This window comes from Leucoraja erinacea, chromosome 8 (assembly GCF_028641065.1).
Source record: "Leucoraja erinacea ecotype New England chromosome 8, Leri_hhj_1, whole genome shotgun sequence".
In the NCBI taxonomy this organism is placed as follows: Eukaryota; Metazoa; Chordata; class Chondrichthyes; order Rajiformes; family Rajidae; genus Leucoraja; species Leucoraja erinaceus.
In genome coordinates this window covers 6,701,041-6,721,514 of record NC_073384.1, presented here as the reverse complement: position 1 = coordinate 6,721,514, position 20,474 = coordinate 6,701,041, and the positions used below count along the sequence as shown (strand labels likewise).

Genomic DNA, 20,474 nt, shown 5'->3' with positions numbered 1-20,474 from the left:
GGCGAGACCCCATCAGCCTTCATAACAAGAGGAGTTGAGTATAGGAGCAAAGAGGTCCTTCTGCAGTTGTACAGAGCCCTAGTGAGACCACACCTGGGACCCTTCTTCAGACCCGAAGTGTCACCTATTCCTTTTCTCCAGAGATGCTGCCTGACCCTCCGAGTTACTGCAGCGTCTTCTGTGCACAGTGTACTTTCTTTTATGCATTCAGTTCAGTAAAAATCTTACTATATGTGGACACAATCACACTTACGTACAAGAGTTTAGGAATAGTTGATTACCCTGAGGCAGCCCACAAGAATCGCCATGATTCTGATGCCAACTTGTGTCAGGTACAAGTACAAAGTTGATAAAAAATTTACAGTGTCAATTTGGCCATGAAGATTTAACTGGACTTAAGGTCATAAGTGATAGGAGCAGAATTAAGCCTTTCAGCCCATCTAGTCTACTCTGCCATTCAATCGTGGCTGATCTATCTTTCCGTCCTAACCCCATTCTCCTGCCTTCTCCCGTTAGAAAAACATAGAAAATAGGTGAAGGAGGAGGCCATTCGGCCCTTCGAGCCAGCACCGCCATAGTCGCTGACACCCATACTATTCAACAACCTATCTAGCTCTGCCTTAAAAATATCCATTGACAACTTACACAGCCGACTGTGGCAATGAATTCCACCGAGTCACCACCTTCCGACTAAAGAAATTCCTCATCTCCTTCTTAAAGGAAAGTCCTTTAATTCTAAGGCTATGGCCTCTGGAGTATTGCGTGCACTTCTGGGCTGTAGGGCATGTTCCTGCGCTGTGCTGCTCTATGTTCTCCAATCTAAGTGAGAATAAACCTGATTCACAGTGAAATTAGGTCTCGTTGTTCAATGTTACAGATCTTACCATGCCATTCGCATTTATACGTACCAACAGTATATTGGTAATGGATTCAACTTATTTTTAGTTAGGAATATTGTGTAGGAAGGAACTACAGATGCTGGTTTACACCGCAGATAGACACAAAATACTGGAGTACCTCAGTGGGACAGGCAGCATCTCTGGAGAGAAAGAATTGGGAGACATTTCGGATCTGGAGAAAGGTCTCGAGCTGCAACGTCACCCATTCCTTCTCTCCAAAGATGCTGCCTGTCCCGCTGAGTTACTGCAGCGTTTTGTGTTTAAGAATGAACTGCAGATGCTGGAAAAATCGAAGGTGGATAAAAATGCTGGGGAAACTCAGCGGGTGAGGCAGCATCTATGTCACGAAGGAAATAGGTGACTTTTCGGGTCGAGGCCCTTCTTCAGACTGGAGAAGGGTCTCGACCCGAAACGCCACCTATTCCTTCCCTGCAAAGATGCTGCCTCACCCGCTGAGTTTCTCCAGCATTTTTATCCACCTTCCAGCATTTTGTGTCTTATCTTTAGTTAGGAATCCTCATGTTTCGAGGTTGTTAACTCTGTGTTCATTTACAGTGTAAAACACAAAAAAGAAAATCATTTGAATTTTATATTTAAGCAGATCATTCTCATTCTCCAATTCCAATTAGAATGTACTTAAGTGTGTAGATTAGAATGTGCAGGAAAAATGTTCCCTGTGTTGGGAACCAGGTGTTGGGAACACAGTTTAAGAATAAGGGGATAGGCCATTTCGGACTGAGATGAGGAAAAACCTTCTCACCCAGAGTGTTGTGAATCTGTGGAATTCTCTGACACGGAAGGCAATGGAGGCTGATTCACTGGATGTTTTCAAGAGAGAATTAGATTAAGCTGTTAGGGCTAATGGCTCTCCCGAGTTTCAAGAGCTCTCCCGAGTTAAAAAAAAAAATCAAACTCATGGTAAGCACGGAGAATGAACGTAGCGCGTACGTCGGAGCTCGGGGACGTCTCTTAGCGGCTCGTAACCCTAGCGGCAGGTACTCGGGAAGACTCGCTAACGGCAGGTAAGCTCGGGAAGACTCGTGAAGATTTTTCAACATGTTGAAAAATGTCCACGAGAGCCCCGAGTACCGACGAGCGGCCATTACCGTAATTCTCCGAGTTCGAATCAGGGCAAACTCGGGAAAACTCTTTGAATGAACTCGTACGGTGTGACAGGGGTTTAAAGGAATCAAGGGATATGGGGACATCGCTGGAATGGGTCACTGATTTTGGATGATCAGCCATGATCGTGTATTGAATGGCGGTGCTGGCTCGAAGTTTCTAATTCACCCGTCTATTTTATCACCAGGTGTAATCGCTACTGTTGTGTTGCATCTTGCTGGGGATTGTCACGGGCAAGTGTAGCGTTCCTTCACCATGGCTGACGATGCAGACATGCGCAATGAGCTGGAGAACATGCAACAGCGAGCCGATCAGGTAGCTGACGAGGTAAGTCACGTCGTGCAAAACCACCAAATCTCACCGCCTTTTGGTTTTCTCCGCCGTCTCAACTCATTTCCCCCGTCTGCTGCCACCGAATCTCTCACCTGTATATGTCGGGTTTGACAAGTTCACCCAACAAATAGTCTCATCTATTGCGTCCGCTGCTCTAGATGTCAGCAGATCTATATCGGTGAGACCAAGCGGAGGTTGGGCGATCGTTTCGCCGAACACCTCCGCTCGGTCCGCAATAACCAAGCTGACCTCCCGGTGGCTCAGCACTTCAACTCCCCCTCCCACTCCGTCTCCGACCTCTCTGTCCTGGGTCTCCTCCATGGCCACAGCGAGCAGCACCGGAAATTGGAGGAACAGCACCTCATATTCCGTTTGGGGAGTCTGCACCCCGGGGGCATGAACATCGAATTCTCCCAATTTTGTTAGTCCTTGCTGTCTCCTCCCCTTCCTCAGTCCCCCTGCTGTCTCCTCCCATCCCCCAGCCTTCGGCCTCCTCCTCCTCCTTTTCCCTTTCTTGTCCCCACCCACCCCATGCGCCGATCAGGCTGAAGTAGGGTTTCGGGCCGAAACGTTGCCTAGTTCCGTCGCTCCATAGCTGCTGCTGCACCCGCTGCGTTTCTCCAGTTTTTTTGTGTAACCAGCTAACAATGGACTCTTTCCCTTATCATCGTTACTTATTGGCATATCTTCCCATACATTGTTCTGTCTCTCTCTACATTCATGTGTGGGGAAGGAACTGCAGATGATGGTTTAAACCGAAGATAGACACAAGAAGCTGGAGTAACTCAGCGGGCCGGGCAGCATCTCTGGAGAGAAGGAATGGGTGATGATTCGGGTCGAGTCTCAAGAAGGGGCTTGAACCGAAATGTCACCCATTCCTCTCCAGAGATGCTGCCTGTCCCGCTGAGTTACTCCAGCTTTTTGTGTCTATCTTCTATATGAAGGTGTTGCCAGGAAGACCTGAGGTATAGGGAGAGGGTGAACAGGCTCTGACTTTATTCCTTTGAAGCGCAGGAGACTGAGGGGTGATCTTATAGAGGTGTTCAGTTTTCATCATCCTGCTATAGAAAGGATGTCATTAAGCCAGAAAGAGTGCAGGCTGATCTATCTCTCCCTTTTAACCCCATTCTCCAGCCTTCTCCCCATAACGCCTGACACCTGTAATGATCAATAACCTATCTATCTCCGCCTTAAAATGATCCATTGGCTTGACCTCCACAGCCTCCTGCTTAGTGCAAGGTTAAACCACTAAAGCCCGATCAAAGATAGTCCGAGAGTCACCAATGATATCAAGAGTGTTGTTTAAAACTGAAGAGATCTTGGCAAGAGAAGGGTCCCGACCCCAAACGCACCTGTACATGTTACCCAGAAATGCTGCATGATCTTCTGAGTTACTCCAGTACTTTGTGTCTTTTTCTTGTGCAAACCAGCATCATCTGCAGTTCCTTGCCTCCCCATTTTACTGCTCCTCAAGTTCTACCTACTTTGAACATGTTCCCTTCCTCTCTCCGAGGGGAATACTGTGACGCCCCCTCTCATCACTCCCCCTCTGTGATTCCTGCTGCTCCCCCGCTCCTTTGGAAGAAGGGTCCCGACCTGAAACATCACCTAGCCATGTCCTCCAGAGATGTTGCCTGGCCCGCTGGGTTACTCCAGCACTTTATGTCTTTCTTAGATCTTGAAAAAACTCGGGTTACCTTTTGAAATAACAATGCCTTTATCTTGTTTAAGAAGGGACTGCAGATGCTGGAAAATCGAAGGTAGACCAAAGTGCTGGAGAAACACAACGGGTGCGGCAGCATATTCGAAGAAGGATTTCGGCCCGAAACGTTGTCTATTTCCTCCGCTCCATAGATGCTGCCGCACCCGCTGAGTTTCTCCAGCACTTTTGTCTACCTAATGCCTTTATCTTCTTTGGTTTTTAAGTTTATTTGTTGTTAATAATGATACGATCTCTGGGTAGCTGTAACCTCTAGATTCAATATCAATGCAATCATGTTTCAAGAGAGTTTAATTGCCATTAAGCACCAACAATGATTTTTTTAAACTTGCAGCAGCTTAATAGGCTTGTAAACACAATTCACACACATAATATATAATAATCAGAAGATGAAATAAATTAATAACCACAATACTAATGCTAAAAAACCCAAAGTCCTCAGTGCAAATGATGACAGTCCTAGCAAATGCATAGTTGGGCTTAGTGTTGTGTAGTGTTCAATAGCATAGTGTAGTGTAGTGTACTGTAGTGTAGTGTAGTGTAGTGTTCTAGAGCCTGATGGTTGTTGGGAAGAAGCTAGTGTTTCTTGGTTTCCTGGTCCTCCAAAAATATTCCAAATGGAATTTAAACTGGAGGTGGCGGAGGGTGGACTTAAGCAAAAATGGGTTCTTGGGGAAAAAAGAGCTACATTAAATTTAGTTGCTACCTTATGAGCTACCTTAAATTTAGTTGTTGGCAGGAGTGAAATGAGTGCATGGCCAGGGTGGTGTGTGGGTCTCTGGTGATGCTGGCTGCCTTTTTGAGGCAGCGACTCGTGTAGATCCCTTCGAGGGTGCGGTGGTGAGTACCCGTGATGGACCGGGCAGTGTTCACCATTCCCTGTGATCTCCTTCATTGCTGGGCATTTACGTGGCTGCCACAACTTCATATTTGACATTTTTATTCTTGACTAACTCAGCTCTATTTCGAAGGGCTGTGGCCGATTATTATTTGACAATGGGGTGAAAATAAATCACCTTCGCGTTGACTGGGCAGCGCGCAACAAAAGCTTTTCGCTGTACCTCAGTACACGTGACAATAAACTAAACCAAACTGAATGAAACTAAGCTAGACTAACAAAGTTACGCATTGGAATCTAAAATGGTGCTTGATGTGAAGAACTGGGCACTGAGGAAAGGGCAGAAGACGATGTTCCTTACAAAGAGTTAGCACAAGATGAACGGGCTGCACAGCCTCCATCGTTCTGTGATCCTATGTTTGTGTAGGAAAGAACTGCAGATGCTGGTTTAAATCAAAGGTAGACACAAAATGCTGAGGTAACTCAGCGGGACAGGCAGCATCTCTGGGGAGAAGGTCTGAAGATGGGTCTCGACCCGAAAAGTCACCCATTCCTTCTCTCCGGAGATGCTGCCTGTCCCGCTGAGTTACTCCAGTATTTTGTGTCCATATTGTGCTTTTTGTGGTCTAATTGGGGAACAGTCGAGGTGTTTTATCATAACTTCATAACTGATTTCCTTTTTTCTTCTTGTTTGCAGTCATTGGAAAGCACCCGCCGCATGTTACAGCTCGTCGAAGAGGTAAGCACTTCATATTTGGAAGAGAACAGCGTTAGTTTAGTTTAGAAATACAGCGTGGAAACAGGCCCTTCGGCCCACCGGGTCCGTGCCGACCAGCGATCCCCGCACACTAACACTATCCTACACACACTGGGGACAATTTGAATTCATAGCAAGCCAATTAACCTACAAGCCTGTACGTCTTTGGAGTGTGGGAGGAAGCCGAAGATCCCGGAGAAAACCCACGCAGGCCACGGGGAGAATGTATAAACTCCGTACAGACAGCGCCCGTAGTCGGGATCGAACCAGGTTGCCTGGAGCTGTCAGGCAGCAACTCTACCGCTGCGCCACCGTGGGTTACACCAAAGATAGGCACAAAATGCTGGAGTAATCAGCGGATCAGGCAGCATTTCTGGAGGAAAGGAATCCTATGAGTTATGCCTATGGGTTATGTCTGCGTATATTTTGTTCCAATTCTTTAAAATGAAATGTTTTAAATGTTGATAAATATTAAAAAAAATAGAACAGAGATGACGGCACAGGGACTTCGGTACACGACATTAACGTTTAACTAATCCTCTCCGCCTGCTGGTGATCCATAGCCCTCTATCCCCTGCACAAGATGAGGTTTCATCATTGTTCTTTAGTAAAGATGGCATCCCCCTGCTGTCATGGATGGGTCACTCACTCGCGTCTGCTCCGTGTCCCATAGTTCATGTGTTCGTAAGTGATAGAAGTAGAATTAGGCCATTCGGCCCATTAAGTCTACTCTGCCATTCAATCATGGCAGATCTATCTCTCCCCCTCAACCCCATTCTCCTGCCTTCTCCCCATTACCCCTGACACCGGTGCTAATCAACAAAATATCTATCTCTGCCTTAAAAACATCCGTTGACGGCATCCACAGCCTTTTGTGGCAATGAATTTCACAGATTCACCACTCTCTGACTAAAGAAATTCCTCCTCATCTCCATATCCCTCCATCCCTGCATATCCATGTGTCGATCTAAAAGCTGCCACTACTATATCTGCCTCCACCACCACCCCCGGCAATGCGTTCCAGGCACCCACCACCCTCTGTGTAAAAAACTTACTTCGCTCATGTCCTTTAACCTTTCCCCTTCTGACCTTAAAGCTGTGCCCTCTAATCTTTGGTAATTCCACCATGGGAGAACAGTTTTGACTGCCTTTCCTATCCACAATGAATAGCTGTTCGTGAGTCTGCTCGACTTTAGCGGGAGCTTTTGATGGTTCGGATAACGCTGTGTATTTTTAGAATTGCAGCCACTCTTAAGTAATTAAATGAATTAGTGCAAATGTAGACCAGCTGTCCCCTTTTGATCAGTCGGAAAGTAAATGTAGTTTTGAACAATTAATTAGTACGAGTGCGGATCCTTAGAATGGAGCTGAAGAGTTGTTCAGATGGAGCTTTACAGGCCTATCGTTAGTGTTTAGTTTAGAGATACAGTGCGGGAAACAGGCCCTTCGACCCACCGTGTCCGCACTGAACAGCAATCCCCGCATACGAAAGGGCCTGTCCCACTTACGCGACTTTTTCGGCAACTATCAGCACCCGTCAAAGGCGCCGAAAATGTTCAACATGTTGAAAATCCAGCGGCGACCAGAAAGACGCTACGACTCTTTGGGCGACTGAGGAGACGACTCACGACCGTACGGGCGACACCCCGGCGACATATCGCGGGGTGAAGTCTGTATGGTCGTGAGTAGTCGCCCAAAGAGTCGTACCTTGTTCTGGTTGCCGCTGGATTTTCAACATGTTGAACATGTTCGGTAACCTGTAAAGACCTATGATGGGTAGAAACATAGAAACATAGAAACATAGAAATTAGGTGCAGGAGTAGGCCATTCGGCCCTTCGAGCCTGCACCGCCATTCAATATGATCATGGCTGATCATCCAACTCAGTATCCCGTACCTGCCTTCTCTCCATACCCCCTGATCCCCTTAGCCACAAGGGCCACATCTAACTCCCTCTTAAATATAGCCAATGAACTGGCCTCAACTACCCTCTTGTGGCAGAGAGTTCCAGAGATTCACCACTCTCTGTGTGAAAAAAAGTTCATCTCATCTCAGTTTTAAAGGATTTCCCCCTTATCCTTAAGCTGTGACCCCTTGTCCTAGACTTCCCCAACATCGGGAACAATCTTCCTGCATCTAGCCTGTCCAACCCATTAAGAATTTTGTAAGTTTCTATAAGATCCCCTCTCAATCTCCTAAATTCTAGAGAGTATAAACCAAGTATATCCAGTCTTTCTTCATAAGACAGTCCTGACATCCCAGGGATCAGTCTGGTGAACCGTCTCTGCACTCCCTCTATGGCAATAATGTCCTTCCTCAGATTTGGAGACCAAAACTGTACGCAATACTCCAGGTGTGGTCTCACCAAGACCCTGTACAACTGCAGTAGAACCTCCCTGCTCCTATACTCAAATCCTTTTGCAATGAAAGCTAACATACCATTCGCTTTCTTTACTGCCTGCTGCACCTGCATGCCTACCTTCAATGACTGGTGTACCATGACACCCAGGTCTCGCTGCATCTCCCCCTTTCCCAATCGGCCACCATTTAGGGTACCGCCAGTCGCCGTAAAAGTCGTTTAAGTGGGACAGGTTCATAACACTATCCTACACAGACGGGGTAAAATTCATATTTATACCAAGCCAATTAACCTACAAACCTGCTCGTCTTTGGAGTGTGGGAGGAAACCGAAGATCCCGGAGAAAACCCACGCAGGTCACGGGGAGAACGTACAAACTCCGTACAGACAGCACCCGTAGTCGGGATCGAACCCGGGTCTCTGGCGCTGTGAGTACTGTAAGGCATCAACTCTACTGCTGCGCCACCGTGCCGCCCATCGATGTGCGATGTGAGAGACTAGAGGATGTCAGAGCTGTCTCCACATTTTATTCTTAAAGCGAGTCAGTCAGTGCAAGTCAGTAATGACATCAAAACACTTCAATTAAGTTCATCACTAGCTCCAAGGAAACTCTGAAAATAGATTAGCCAGCTGTGTTCCAACATTACATTAGACGTCTTAAAGGAACAAGACACGACGGCTAATAAAAATATCTGTCAACGAGGGACAGAGAAACCATCTCTGACAATGAACTGTGACTACTTTCTATTCTTGGTTTAGCTTAGTTCAGTTTAGACATACAGCGCGGAAACAGGCCCTTCGGCCCACTGAGTCCGCGCCGGCCAGCGATCCCCGCACACTAACGTGATCCTACACACACTGGGGATGATTTACACATATACCAAGTATACAAACCCAAGCCAATTAACCTACAAACCTGCACGTCTTTGGAGTGTGGGAGGAAACCGAAGATCTCGGTGAAAACCCGCGCAGGTCACGGGGAGAACGTGCAAACTCCGTACAGACGGCACTCATGGTCGGAATCGAACCTGCGTGTCTGACGCTGCATTCGCTGTAAGGCAGCAACTCTACCGCTGCGCCACCGCGCCGCCCGATGATGGAAGATGAACGACATAGACATTCAGGGCAGAAGATAAACCGTTGCGATGACTTGAACGCAGGTTAGGACTTGATTCCTTGGAGCGCGGGAGGCTGAGGGGTGACCTTACAGAGGTGTATCAAATCATGAGGGAAATTGATAGGGTGAATGCGCAGAGTCATTTTACTCTGGATAGTGCAATCAAGAACCAGAGGACAGAGTTTAGTTTTAGAGATGCAGCATGAAAACAGGTCCCTCAGCCCGCCGAGTGAATACACGCTGACCAGCAATCACCCCGTACACTACTGTTTAAGAAGGAATTGCAGATGCTGGAGAATCGAAGGTACACAAAAAAGCTGGAGAAACTCAGCGGGTGCAGCAGCATCTATGGAGCGAAGGAAATAGGCAACGTTTCGGGCCGAAACCGAAGGGTTTCGGCCCGAAACGTTGCCTATTTCCTTCGCTCCATAGATGCTGCTGCACCCGCTGAGTTTCTCCAGCTTTTTTGTGTACCCCGTACACTAGGATCAATTTACAATTTTTACCGAATCCCAATTCACCTACAAACCTATAAGGCTTTGGACTGTGGGAGGAATCCTTTCGGACAGCACCCGTAGTCAGGATCGAACCTGCTTCACTGGCGCTGTGAGGCAGCAACTCTTCTGGTGCGAGAGACATGGATTAATAGGAACCTGAGGGGCAACTTTTTGAATGCACAGTCTTTTTTTACCTGGGTAAGGTCATCAAGAACGGTTTAGGTCATCAAGAAAGGTTTAGGATGTTCCACAGAGATTTCCACAGATTCACAACTCTCTGGGTGTAAAACATTTTCCTCATCTCCGTTCTAAATGGCCTCCCCCTTATGGTGATAAGCATGAGGGGTAGGCCAGAATGGCCTCATGCTGCTGCTATGATTTATGAACTTATGAACTCATGAAGTAGGATCGCACGGAAAACATTTGCTTCTCTGCCGTGATATTTTAATTTTAAAGCAGTTCTACCACATCTTTCACCTTCTCTTTAGGTTGCCTTAAAATGTGGTGAGTGGTGAGGGGCGGCACGGTGGCGCAGCGGTAGAGTCGCTGCCTCACAGCACCAGATACCCGGGTTCGATCCTGACTATGAGTGCTGTCTGTACGGAGTTTGTACAGTTTCTCCGAGACCTGCGTGGGTTTTCTCCAGGTGCTCCGGTTTCCTTCCACACTCCAAAGTCACACAGCATTATTGGTTAATTGACTTCGGGAAAATGTGTAAATTGTCTGAGAGTGTAGGATATTGGTCGATGCGGAGTCGGTGGGCCGAAGAATCTGTTTCCGTGCTGTATCTCCAAACTAATCTAAACTAAAGGTCTAGGAAAAGGGGAGATGCAGCGAGACCTGGGTGTCATGGTACACCAGTCATTGAAAGTAGGCATGCAGGTGCAGCAGGCAGTGAAGAAAGCGAATGGTATGTTAGCTTTCATAGCAAATGGATTTAAGTATAGGAGCAGGGAGGTGCTACTGCAGTTGTACAGGGTCTTGGTGAGACCACACCTGGAGTATTGCGTACAGTTTTGGTCTCCAAATCTGAGGAAGGACATTATTGCCATAGAGGGAGTGCAGAGAAGGTTCACCAGACTGATTCCTGGGATGTCAGGACTGTCTTATGAAGAAAGACTGGATAGACTTTAGGTTTATACTCTCTAGAATTTAGGAGATTGAGAGGGGATCTTATAGAAACTTACAAAATTCTTAAGGGGTTGGACAGACTAGATGCAGGAAGATTGTTCCCGATGTTAGGGAAGTCCAGGACAAGGGGTCACAGCTTAAGGATAAGGGGGAAATCCTTTAAAACCGAGATGAGAAGAACTTTTTTCACACAGAGAGTGGTGAATCTCTGGAACTCTCTGCCGCAGAGGGTAGTTGAGGCCAGTTCATTGGCTATATTTAAGAGGGAGTTAGATGTGGCCCTTGTGGCCAAGGGGATCAGAGGGTATGGAGAGAAGGCAGGTACGGGATACTGAGTTGATGATCAGCCATGATCATATTGAATGGCGGTGCAGGCTCGAAGGGCCGAATGGCCTACTCCTGCACCTAATTTCTATGTTTCTATGTTTCTATGTTTACTGATTACGCAGAGGGAAATGCTTTGAAATGTTGATTCTGTTGTAATATAGGAATCATGCCAACTGAAACCACACGCTACAAGATTTAATAAACGGCAACATTGGTTAAATAATCGATTTTACTAACACAGGGTGATGAATATTAGCCAGGACCACAGACAACTCCCCTGGTCTTCAGTACGTTGACTGGAGGATGCAGATGGTGCCCTGGTTTAACATCAAAGATGGATTTTCTGGCAATGGGGCGGTGAGGCTGGCATCTTCTAATAGGATGTATCTCAGCCTGGTTTGGCACCTACTCTGCTCATGACTGCTGGAATCAACCGCAGAGGAGCAGAAACACCGTGGGCGGTACGATGGAGCAGCAGTAGAGTTGATGCCTTACTGCGCTTGCAGCGCCAGAGACCCGGGTTCCATCCCGACTACGAATGCTGTCTGACATGGACATCACACGCTGCCGCACTGTCGAAGAAGGGTCCCGCACCGAAACGCTACCTACCCATGTTCTCCAGAGATGCTGCCTGCCCCGCTGAGTTAAGGGCCTGTCCCACTTGGACATCATTTGCGCGTCACGCAGGTGGCACGCGAGGATTTTGAGAATCCTGTGGCGCCGTGCGATACCGCGCATCACTGCCTACACCACCACGCCTCACCACGTGCCATGCGCATGTAATGCACGCCATGTGCGAGTCACGATGTGCGCATCGTGCATCGTGATGCGTAAATGATGTCGTGTTTGCAGTCCATTTATTATTACATTTGAGATGAGTTTAGTTTATTGTCACGTGTACCGAGGTACAGTGAAAAGCTTCAGTTGCTGCTATCCAGTCAGCGGAAAGACAATACATGATTACAATCGAGCCGTTCACAGTGTACAGATATATGATAATGGGAATAATGTGAATAATGTTTTTAGTGCAAGAATCACCCGATCACAACCAGAGAGCAGTGTTGAACTACTGTCTACCTCTTTGGAGATCCTCGGACTATCCTTGATCGGACTTTGCTGGCTTTACCTTGCACTAAACGTTATTCCCTTATCATGTACCTATACATTGTAAATGGCACGAATGTAATCATGTACAGGTGCACAACCTTTTATCCGAAAGCCTTGGGACCAGACACTTTTCGTAATTCAGAGTTTTTCGGTTTTCGGAATGGAAGATTTTTAGCGTAGATTTTAACGGCTGGCTCAGTGGTAGAGTGCTCGGCTCATATCCGTAAGGTCGCGAGTTTGCGCCTCGATCCCGGCAGTTACTCGATCGCGAGTTTGAGTCTTCAATGTAGGTTTTTCTTGCAGAATAGGAGAGAATAGGGAGGGTTAGGCTGGGATCATTCTCTGCGAGATGATCTTAGTGCGGGAGACAAGTGTAGGAGAGGTGTATTGAGTGTGTGGGCAGAACTTTGGAAGTGATTGCCCACCATTCTCAAAAGCCGCTGTGTCTTCCTGTCCCTCCAACTCCAGAGGAATCCGCTCCCCGATGGGCCGCTACGGCGACAAGTGGCAGTTCGCCCACAGCCCGAGCTGCGCCCCCTCATCCGCAACCCGGGTTCCTCTGGAGTTGGAGCGGGGCTGGGCTAGAGTTGTTGCTGGCTGTGAGTCTCTGGGATCTCCGTGCTTGCAGTGGGCCTGGGGGTCGGTGTCCCGATGAGGGGGCGCAGCTCGGGCTGTGGGCGAACTGCCACTTGTCGCTGTAGCGGCGCATCGGGGAGCGGCTTCTGGTGGTCCTGACGTCTCTCAGCTCCTGTCCAGGGGGTGGCCGGAGACGCCAGGACCAACAGGAACCCACTCCCCAATGGGCCGCTACGGCGACAAGTGGCAGTTCGCCCACAGCCCGAGCTGCGCCCCCTCATCCACAACCCGGGTTCCTCTGGAGTTGGAGCGGGGCTGGGCTAGAGTTGCTGCTGGCTGTGAGTCTCTGGGATCTCCGTGCTCGCAGTCGGTGTCCCGTTGGTCCTGACGTCTCCGGTGACTGGCACTAGCTCCGACGTGAAGACAGTGCAAAGCCCCCGCGCCGGTGCAATGCGCAGGGAGCTGGAGAGGGGAGGGAAGGGGTCACACACATGGCCGGGAAGCAGAGGGGTGTAGGTGGGGTGAAACTGAAGGGAGCAACAATCTGCTGCTCCCTGCCCGCTGAGTTAAAAAAGTTCCCACGCAAGACTCACGATACACTGTGTATCGTGAGTCTACCGTGGGAACTTTTTAACTCAGCGGGCAGACAGCAGCAGATTGTCAATTATTAACCCTCCCGCGCAATATACCCTCACCTTCTCTTTTATGAATGGGGATTTAGTTCCCCTTTCTTCGAGGACCGACCGGAGGTTCCGCTGTCACCTCTGCGGGCCGCCTCGGTGAACGTTTTCAAGGACCTTTCTTCAAGGACTGAAAAAATGTCGCTATTCGGAGGTTTTCGTTATTTGGATCTTCGGATAAAAGGTTGTGCACCTGTATTGTCTTTCCGCTGGCTTGATCGATCGCAACACTGAAAGTTGGCGTGCAGGTACAGCAGGCAGTGAAGAAAGCTAATGGAATGTTGGCCTTCATAACAAGAGGATTTCAGTATAGGAGTAAAGAGGTTCTTCTGCAGTTGTATAGGGCTCTGGTGAGACCACATCTGGAGTATTGTGTACAGTTTTGGTCTCCTAATTTGAGGAAGGACATCCTTGTGATTGAGGCAGTGCAGCGTAGGTTCACGTGATTGATCCCTGGGATGGCGGGACTGTCATATGAGGAAAGATTGAAAAGACTAGGCTTGTATTCACTGGAGTTTAGCTGGAACTATCTGCCACAGAAGGTAGTTGAGGCCAGTTCATTGGCTATATTTAAGAGGGAGTTAGATGTGGCCCTTGTGGCTACAGGGATCAGGGGGTATGGAGAGAAGGCAGGTACAGGATACTGAGTTGGATGATCAGCCATGATAATTTTGAATGGCGGTGCAGGCTCGAAGGGCCGAATGGTCTACTCATGCACCTATTTTCTATGTTTCTATGATAAGGGGATTCTTATAGAAACATATAAAATTATAAAAGGACTGGACAAGCTAGATGCAGGAAAAATGTTCCCAATGTTGGGCGAGTCCAGAACCAGGGGCCACAGTCTTAGAATAAAGGGGAGGTCATTTAAGACTGAGGTGAGAAAAAACTTTTTCACCCAGAGAGTTGTGAATTTATGGAATTCCCTGCCACAGAGGGCAGTGGAGGCCAAGTCACTGGATGGATTTAAGAGAGAGTTAGATAGAGCTCTAGGGGCTCGTGGAGTCAAGGGATATGGGGAGAAGGCAGGCACGGGTAATAGATTGGGGACGATCAGCCATGATCACAATGAACGGCGGTGCTGGCTCGAAGGGCCGAATGGCCTCCTCCTGCACCTATTTTCTATGTTTCTATGTTAAATGTTTTTCACTGTACCTCGGTACACGTGGCAATAAACTGAACTGATAATGCCAGTAGAGTCTGATCAAAGATAGTCTTAAGAATGGCATCTGCTTCAGTTAAACGGTAGTGAAGGATTGTAGAGTAACATCAGTCCCTGCTTGCTTCATAAAACAGGACAGATTAGTGGGCAGCTTCATATATCTGCAGCATGCTGACAAACAGGCAGCAAGACAAAGGATCAAAACCTCACCAGTTCTTCATCAGCATCCTCTAGATTAGATATAAGTGCAGTGGAACTACACAGGGCCTCGTGTGAGGGATTTGTGAAAAACAGATTAAGGATTCGATGAGGCCTGGATAAAAAAAAAATAATTATTGAGAGCAAGTGGTTTCATCTCTGGGATAATGAAGATTTCACTTCAGCTCAAATCCTTCACATGACTGTAATGCTTCAGATAAAGGGGGGGAGGGGCGAGCAGGAGTGATAAATAGCCACGAATAAGCTTAGACGCACGCTGTCTTAAAACGGAACGAACAAGTGGCTTGAATTTTACTTTACATAATTACAGAAGAATTTTACATTGAGTGAGGTTAATAGATAGACACAGAATGCAGGTACGGGATACTGAGTTGGATGATCAGCCATGATCATATTGAATGGCGGTGCAGGCTCGAAGGACCAAATGGCCTACTCCTGCACCTAATTTCTATGTTTCTATGTTTCTATGAATGCTGGAGTAGCTCAGTAGGTGAGGGCAGCATCTCTAGAGGGCAACAGAATGGGCGCAGCGTTAGAGGCCCTGGTTCGATACTGGCTACGGGTGCTGTCTGTATGGAGTTCGTACGTTCTCCCCGTGTCTTGTGTAGGTTTTTCCCCGGGAGCTCCAGTTTGCTCCCACACGCACAGGTTTGTTGCTTAATTGGCCTTGATGAAATTGTAAATTGTCGCTAGTGTGTGTAGGATCGTGTTAGTGAATGGACTCAGTGGGCCGAAGGGCCTGTTGCTGCACTGTATCTGGAAACTAAACTAAACTGAACTGAACTAATCAGGTTAAAAGGTAGACAAAAAATGCTGGAGAAACTCAGCAGGTGAGGCAGCAATATAGAGGGAAGGAATATGCAACGTTTCGGGTCGAGAGCCTTCTTCAGACCAGTCGGGGGCGGGGGTGGGGGGTCGGGAAAAAGAAAGGAAGAGGTAGAGACAGTAGGCTTGTGGGAGAGCTGGGAAGGGGAGGGGAAGGAGGGAGAAAGCAAGGACTACCTGAAATTGGAGGTCAATGTTCATACCGCTGGGGTGTAAACTACCCAAGTGAAATATGAGTTGCTGCTCCTCCAATTTGCGCTGGGTTTGCTCTATAGATGCTGCCACACCCGCTGAGTTTCTCCAGCATTTTTGTCTACCTTCGATTTTTCCAGCATCTGCAGTTCCTTCTTAATCACGTCAAAACATTACCCATTCCTTCTCTCCAGAGATGCTGCCTGGCCCGCTGAGTTACTCCAGCATTTTGTGTCTATCTTCGGTTTAAACATCTGCAGTTCCTTCCAACAAAGTGAGGATAATATATAAATAGCCGAGTCAGGGGATACGGGGAGAAGGCAGGAACAGGGTACTGATTGGGGATGATCAGCCATGATAATAATGAATGGCGGTGCTGGCTCGAAGGGCCGAATGGTCTATTCCTGCATCTATTGTCTATTGTCTATAACAGTACAGATTCATGGAGTCATAGTCACAAAGCATGCAAAAAGGCCCTTCGGCCCAACTCGCCCATGCTGACCAAGGTGTCCCATCTACACTAGTCCCACCTGCCTGTATTTGGCCCATAATCTGCAGTTCCATGTCTCTACTGTTCAGTTTACACTGCACTTACCTGCAGGGAGGCTGGCTGGACTATGGTGCCATCCTCACCTTGGTGCCACTGTGTTGTGTCGTGGACTTTCTGTGTTTATGCTTTTTTTTAAATTCTATTTTAATATGTTTTAATATTTATTATTTATTTATTTTTATGATACTGACTGTAAAGGGAAATTCATTTTGTTGTCTCTAATTGAGACAATGACAATAAATTTGAATACAATACAATACAAGGGGTGAAATCCCGGGGGGGGGGAGCAGGAGGGACATGTCCCCCCTCTGTTTTGAGAGGTGGGGGACGATCCCCCCCAAGTTTTTGTGATCTGGATTTTAAAACCCGGCGAAATCTCCGCTTTCCGCGAGACAGTGGGGGTGGGACTGCCGATCGAGGGCGCCGATTGGACGAGAGGGGCGTCGGTCAGCAGGCAATGGGGGCGGGACATGAATCAGCGCGATGATTGGAGGAGGGAGGAGTGGGGGGGGAGGGTAGGACTAAGGATAGAGTGCGGTGATTGGAGGAGGGAGACGTGCCTCATCCACAGCCAGGATCGATCCCGGCCGGGTCTCCGGCGCTGTCCCGATTTCCCCCCCTCCTACCCGGGGGTGGCCAGAGACGTCGGGATTCAGACGGGAGCTTAACCCCCAGGCTCACAGCCAGCGCAGAGAAGCAGCGCTAAACCCAGCTCAACTCTGCCTGTTCCGCCAGGTTAACCTACAGCCCTGCCTTGTTCTCTTCTCCCCCCCCCCCCCCCCCCCCCCCCATCAGTCTGAAGAAGGGTTTCGGCCCGAAACGTTGCCTATTTCCTTCGCTCCATAGATGCTGCTGCACCCGCTGAGTTTTCTCCAGCTTTTTTGTGTACCTTCGATTCTCCCGCATCTGCAGTTCCTTCTGAAACACTTGTTCTATTTGATCTTTTGTTTGCGCATGTCAGGTTGATTGCATTAGTCGAAACAGGGTGGACCACGTGAAGGTTGCAATCTTCCATCCCGTCTTAATGACTGGGCTTACAAGATTCATTCTGTGAATTTCAAAGTTTGCAACAACAGGAAGGTCAGGTTGATTAGTTGCATCTCTTGGGTTGATAGCGGAACCCTCAGCTGAGATGTCTGTATGTGAAATGATGGTAGCACTGGGAAGCAGCTGAACGATACATCATTGATGTAAATAAGAGATGCATTGTTTTTCTGTGGGAAGGAACGGCAGATGGTGGTTTAAACCCGAAGAAAGACATAGCAGTAGAAGGCCATTCGGCCATTCTGCACCGCCATTCAATATGATCATGGTTGATCATCCAACTCAGTATCCTGTACCTGCCTTCTCTCCATACCCCCTGATCCCTTTAGCCACAAGGGCAACATCTAACTGCCTCTTAAATATAGCCAATGAACTGGCCTCCACTAATTCCAGAGAATTCCACAGATTCACCACTCTCTGTGTGAAAAATGTTTTTCTCATCTCGGTCCTTAAAGACTTCCCCCTTATCCTTAAACTGTGACCCCTTGTTCTGGACTCCCCCCAACATCGGGAACAATCTTCCTGCATCTAGCCTGTCCAACCCCTTAAGAATTTTGTAAGTTTCTATAAGATCCCCCCTCCATCTTCTCAATTCTAGCGAGAACAAGCCGAGTCTATCCAGTCTTTCTTCATACGAAAGTCCTGTCATCCCAGGAATCATTCTGGTGAACCTTCTCTGCACTCCCTCTATGGCAAGAATGTCTTTCCTCAGATTAGGAGACCAAAACTGTACGCAATACTCCAGGTGTGGTCTCACCAAGACCCTGTACAACTGCAGTAGAACCTCCCTGCTCCTATACTCAAATCCTTTTGCTATGAATGCTAACATACCATTCGCTGCTATGACTGCTAACATACCATTCGCAGATACAGATATTTTTGTGTCTCGACCTGAAACGTCACCTATTCTTTTTCTCCAGAGATGCAGCCTGGCCCGCTGAGTTACTCCAGAACTATGTGCCTATTTCCCGAGTAATATACTTGGTCATCTCTTATTATACCTGGCTCGGAGGCGCAGCGGTAGAGTTGCTGCCTTACAGTGCCAGAGACCCGGGTTCGATCCTGACTACGGGTGCTGTCTGTATGGAGTTTGTACGTTCTCCCCGTGACCTGCGTGGGTTTTCTCCAAGAACTTTGGTTTGCTCCCACACTCCAAAGACATACAGGTTTGTAGGTTAATTGGCTTGGTAAATATATAAAAAAAGATGTCCCCAGTGTAGGATAATGTTAATGTGTGGAGATCGCTGGTCTGTGCGGACTTGTTGGGCCGAAGTGCCTGTTTCCTCGCTGCATCTCTAAACTAAACTAAAAGTCCACTGTCAAATGGTGCACAGTTTTATGGACTAAATTAAGTTCAATTAAATTTATTCTGCCCCTCCAATCTCCCAACTATTATTCCTCCTATGACTGCAAACAGCTCTGAACTGAAACGTCACCTATTCATTTATCACCAGAGATGCTGCCCGACCCGCTGAGTTACACCAGCATTTTGTGTCTATCTTTGATGTTTTTTTCTGTGTCGTTTTTCAAACTTCTAATTCTGTCACCGGAATCTACTTAATTATTATATTGTCATTGCTTTGAATTTGACTAACGATTCATAATGGTTCATGTTCATATGACACAGGAGCAGAATTGGGCCATTCGGCCCGTCGAGTCTACTCCGCCATTCAATCATGGCTGACCTATCTTTCTCTCTCAACCCCATTTTCCTGCCTTCTCCCCGTAACCCCTGACACCCGTACTAATCAAGAATCTATCTATCTCTGCTTATTCATTAAGAATACCCTCAAAATACCCCAAAACCTGCCCTTCACAGCCGTCAGCAACATTCCTGGATTATTATTTTCCCAAATTATTAAGGAGTTTGAACATTACACAGCAAGGTTCAATTTTTAAAAGCACAAATTAGGACCCAGAGCTCTTTTCTTTGGACGTTTTAATATCAGGGTGTGATTGGGACAATTTGCCCAAGTAGCCATGACCATGTCAACTGCGCTTCCTTGCAGCAATTAGTGGCGATACAGTGGCGCAACTGGTAGAGCCGCTGCCTCACAGCACCAAGGGACCCTGGTTCAATCCTAACCTCGGCTGCTGTCTGTGTGTGTAGAGTTTGCACGTTCTCCCTGTTTCCTCCAGGTGCTCCGTTTTTTTCCCCCGTATCCCAAAGACGTGTTAATTGGCCCTCTGTAAATTGCCCCAAGTGTGTAGGGAGTGGGACGACATGTGAACCAGAACAGGCTTCACAGACAAGGATCCAATACATCCTTCCATAGACTCCATTTACACCTCACGCTGACTCGACAAGGCCAGCAGCATCATCAAGGACCTGTCTCACCCTCTCACGTCAGGCAAGAGGTACAGAAACGTGAAAACGCACACCTCCAGATTCAGGGTCAGTTTCTTCCCAGCTGTTATCAGGCAACTGAACCATCCTAACACAACCAGAGAGCAGTGCTGAACTACTATCCACCTCATTCTAGTCTCTCGGGCTATCTTGAATCGGATTTTATTGAACTTTATCTTGCACTAAACATTATTCCCTTCCTCATTTATCTGAACACTGTACACTCTGGAGTTTAGAAGGATGAGAGGGCATCTCATTGAAACATATAAGATTGTTAAGGGTTTCGACACGCTAGAGGCAGGAAACATGTTCCCTATGTTGGGGGAGTCCAGAACCAGGGGCCACAGTTTAAGAATAAGGAGTAAGCCATTTAGAACAGAGACGAGGAAACACTTTTTCTCACAGAGAGTGGTGAGTCTGTGGAATTCTCTGCCTCAGAGGGTGGTGGAAGCAGGTTATCTGGATGCTTTCAAGAGAGAGCTAGATAGGGCTCTTAAAAATAGCGATCTGGGAATATGGGGAGAAGGCAGGAACGGGGTACTGATTGGGGATGATCAGCCATGATCACATTAAATGGCGGTGCTGGCTCGAAGGGCTGAATGGCCTACTCCTGCACCTATTGTCTATTGTCCAGAACCATGGGCCACAGTCTTAGAATAAAGGGGAGTCCATT

The 20,474-nt window shown here is 47.7% G+C and overlaps 1 protein-coding gene across 1 annotated transcript in view; it reads left to right on the top strand.

Moving 5' to 3' along the window:
- LOC129699279 (synaptosomal-associated protein 25-A-like) overlaps window positions 1-20,474 on the top strand; it is a 110,198-nt gene that overhangs the window by 62,060 nt on the left and 27,664 nt on the right. Inside the window, 2 exon segments of the mRNA XM_055638931.1 lie at window positions 2,209-2,348; window positions 5,610-5,651. Of these exon segments, the coding sequence (XP_055494906.1) occupies window positions 2,277-2,348; window positions 5,610-5,651 (114 nt within the window). The 5' untranslated portion in view covers window positions 2,209-2,276.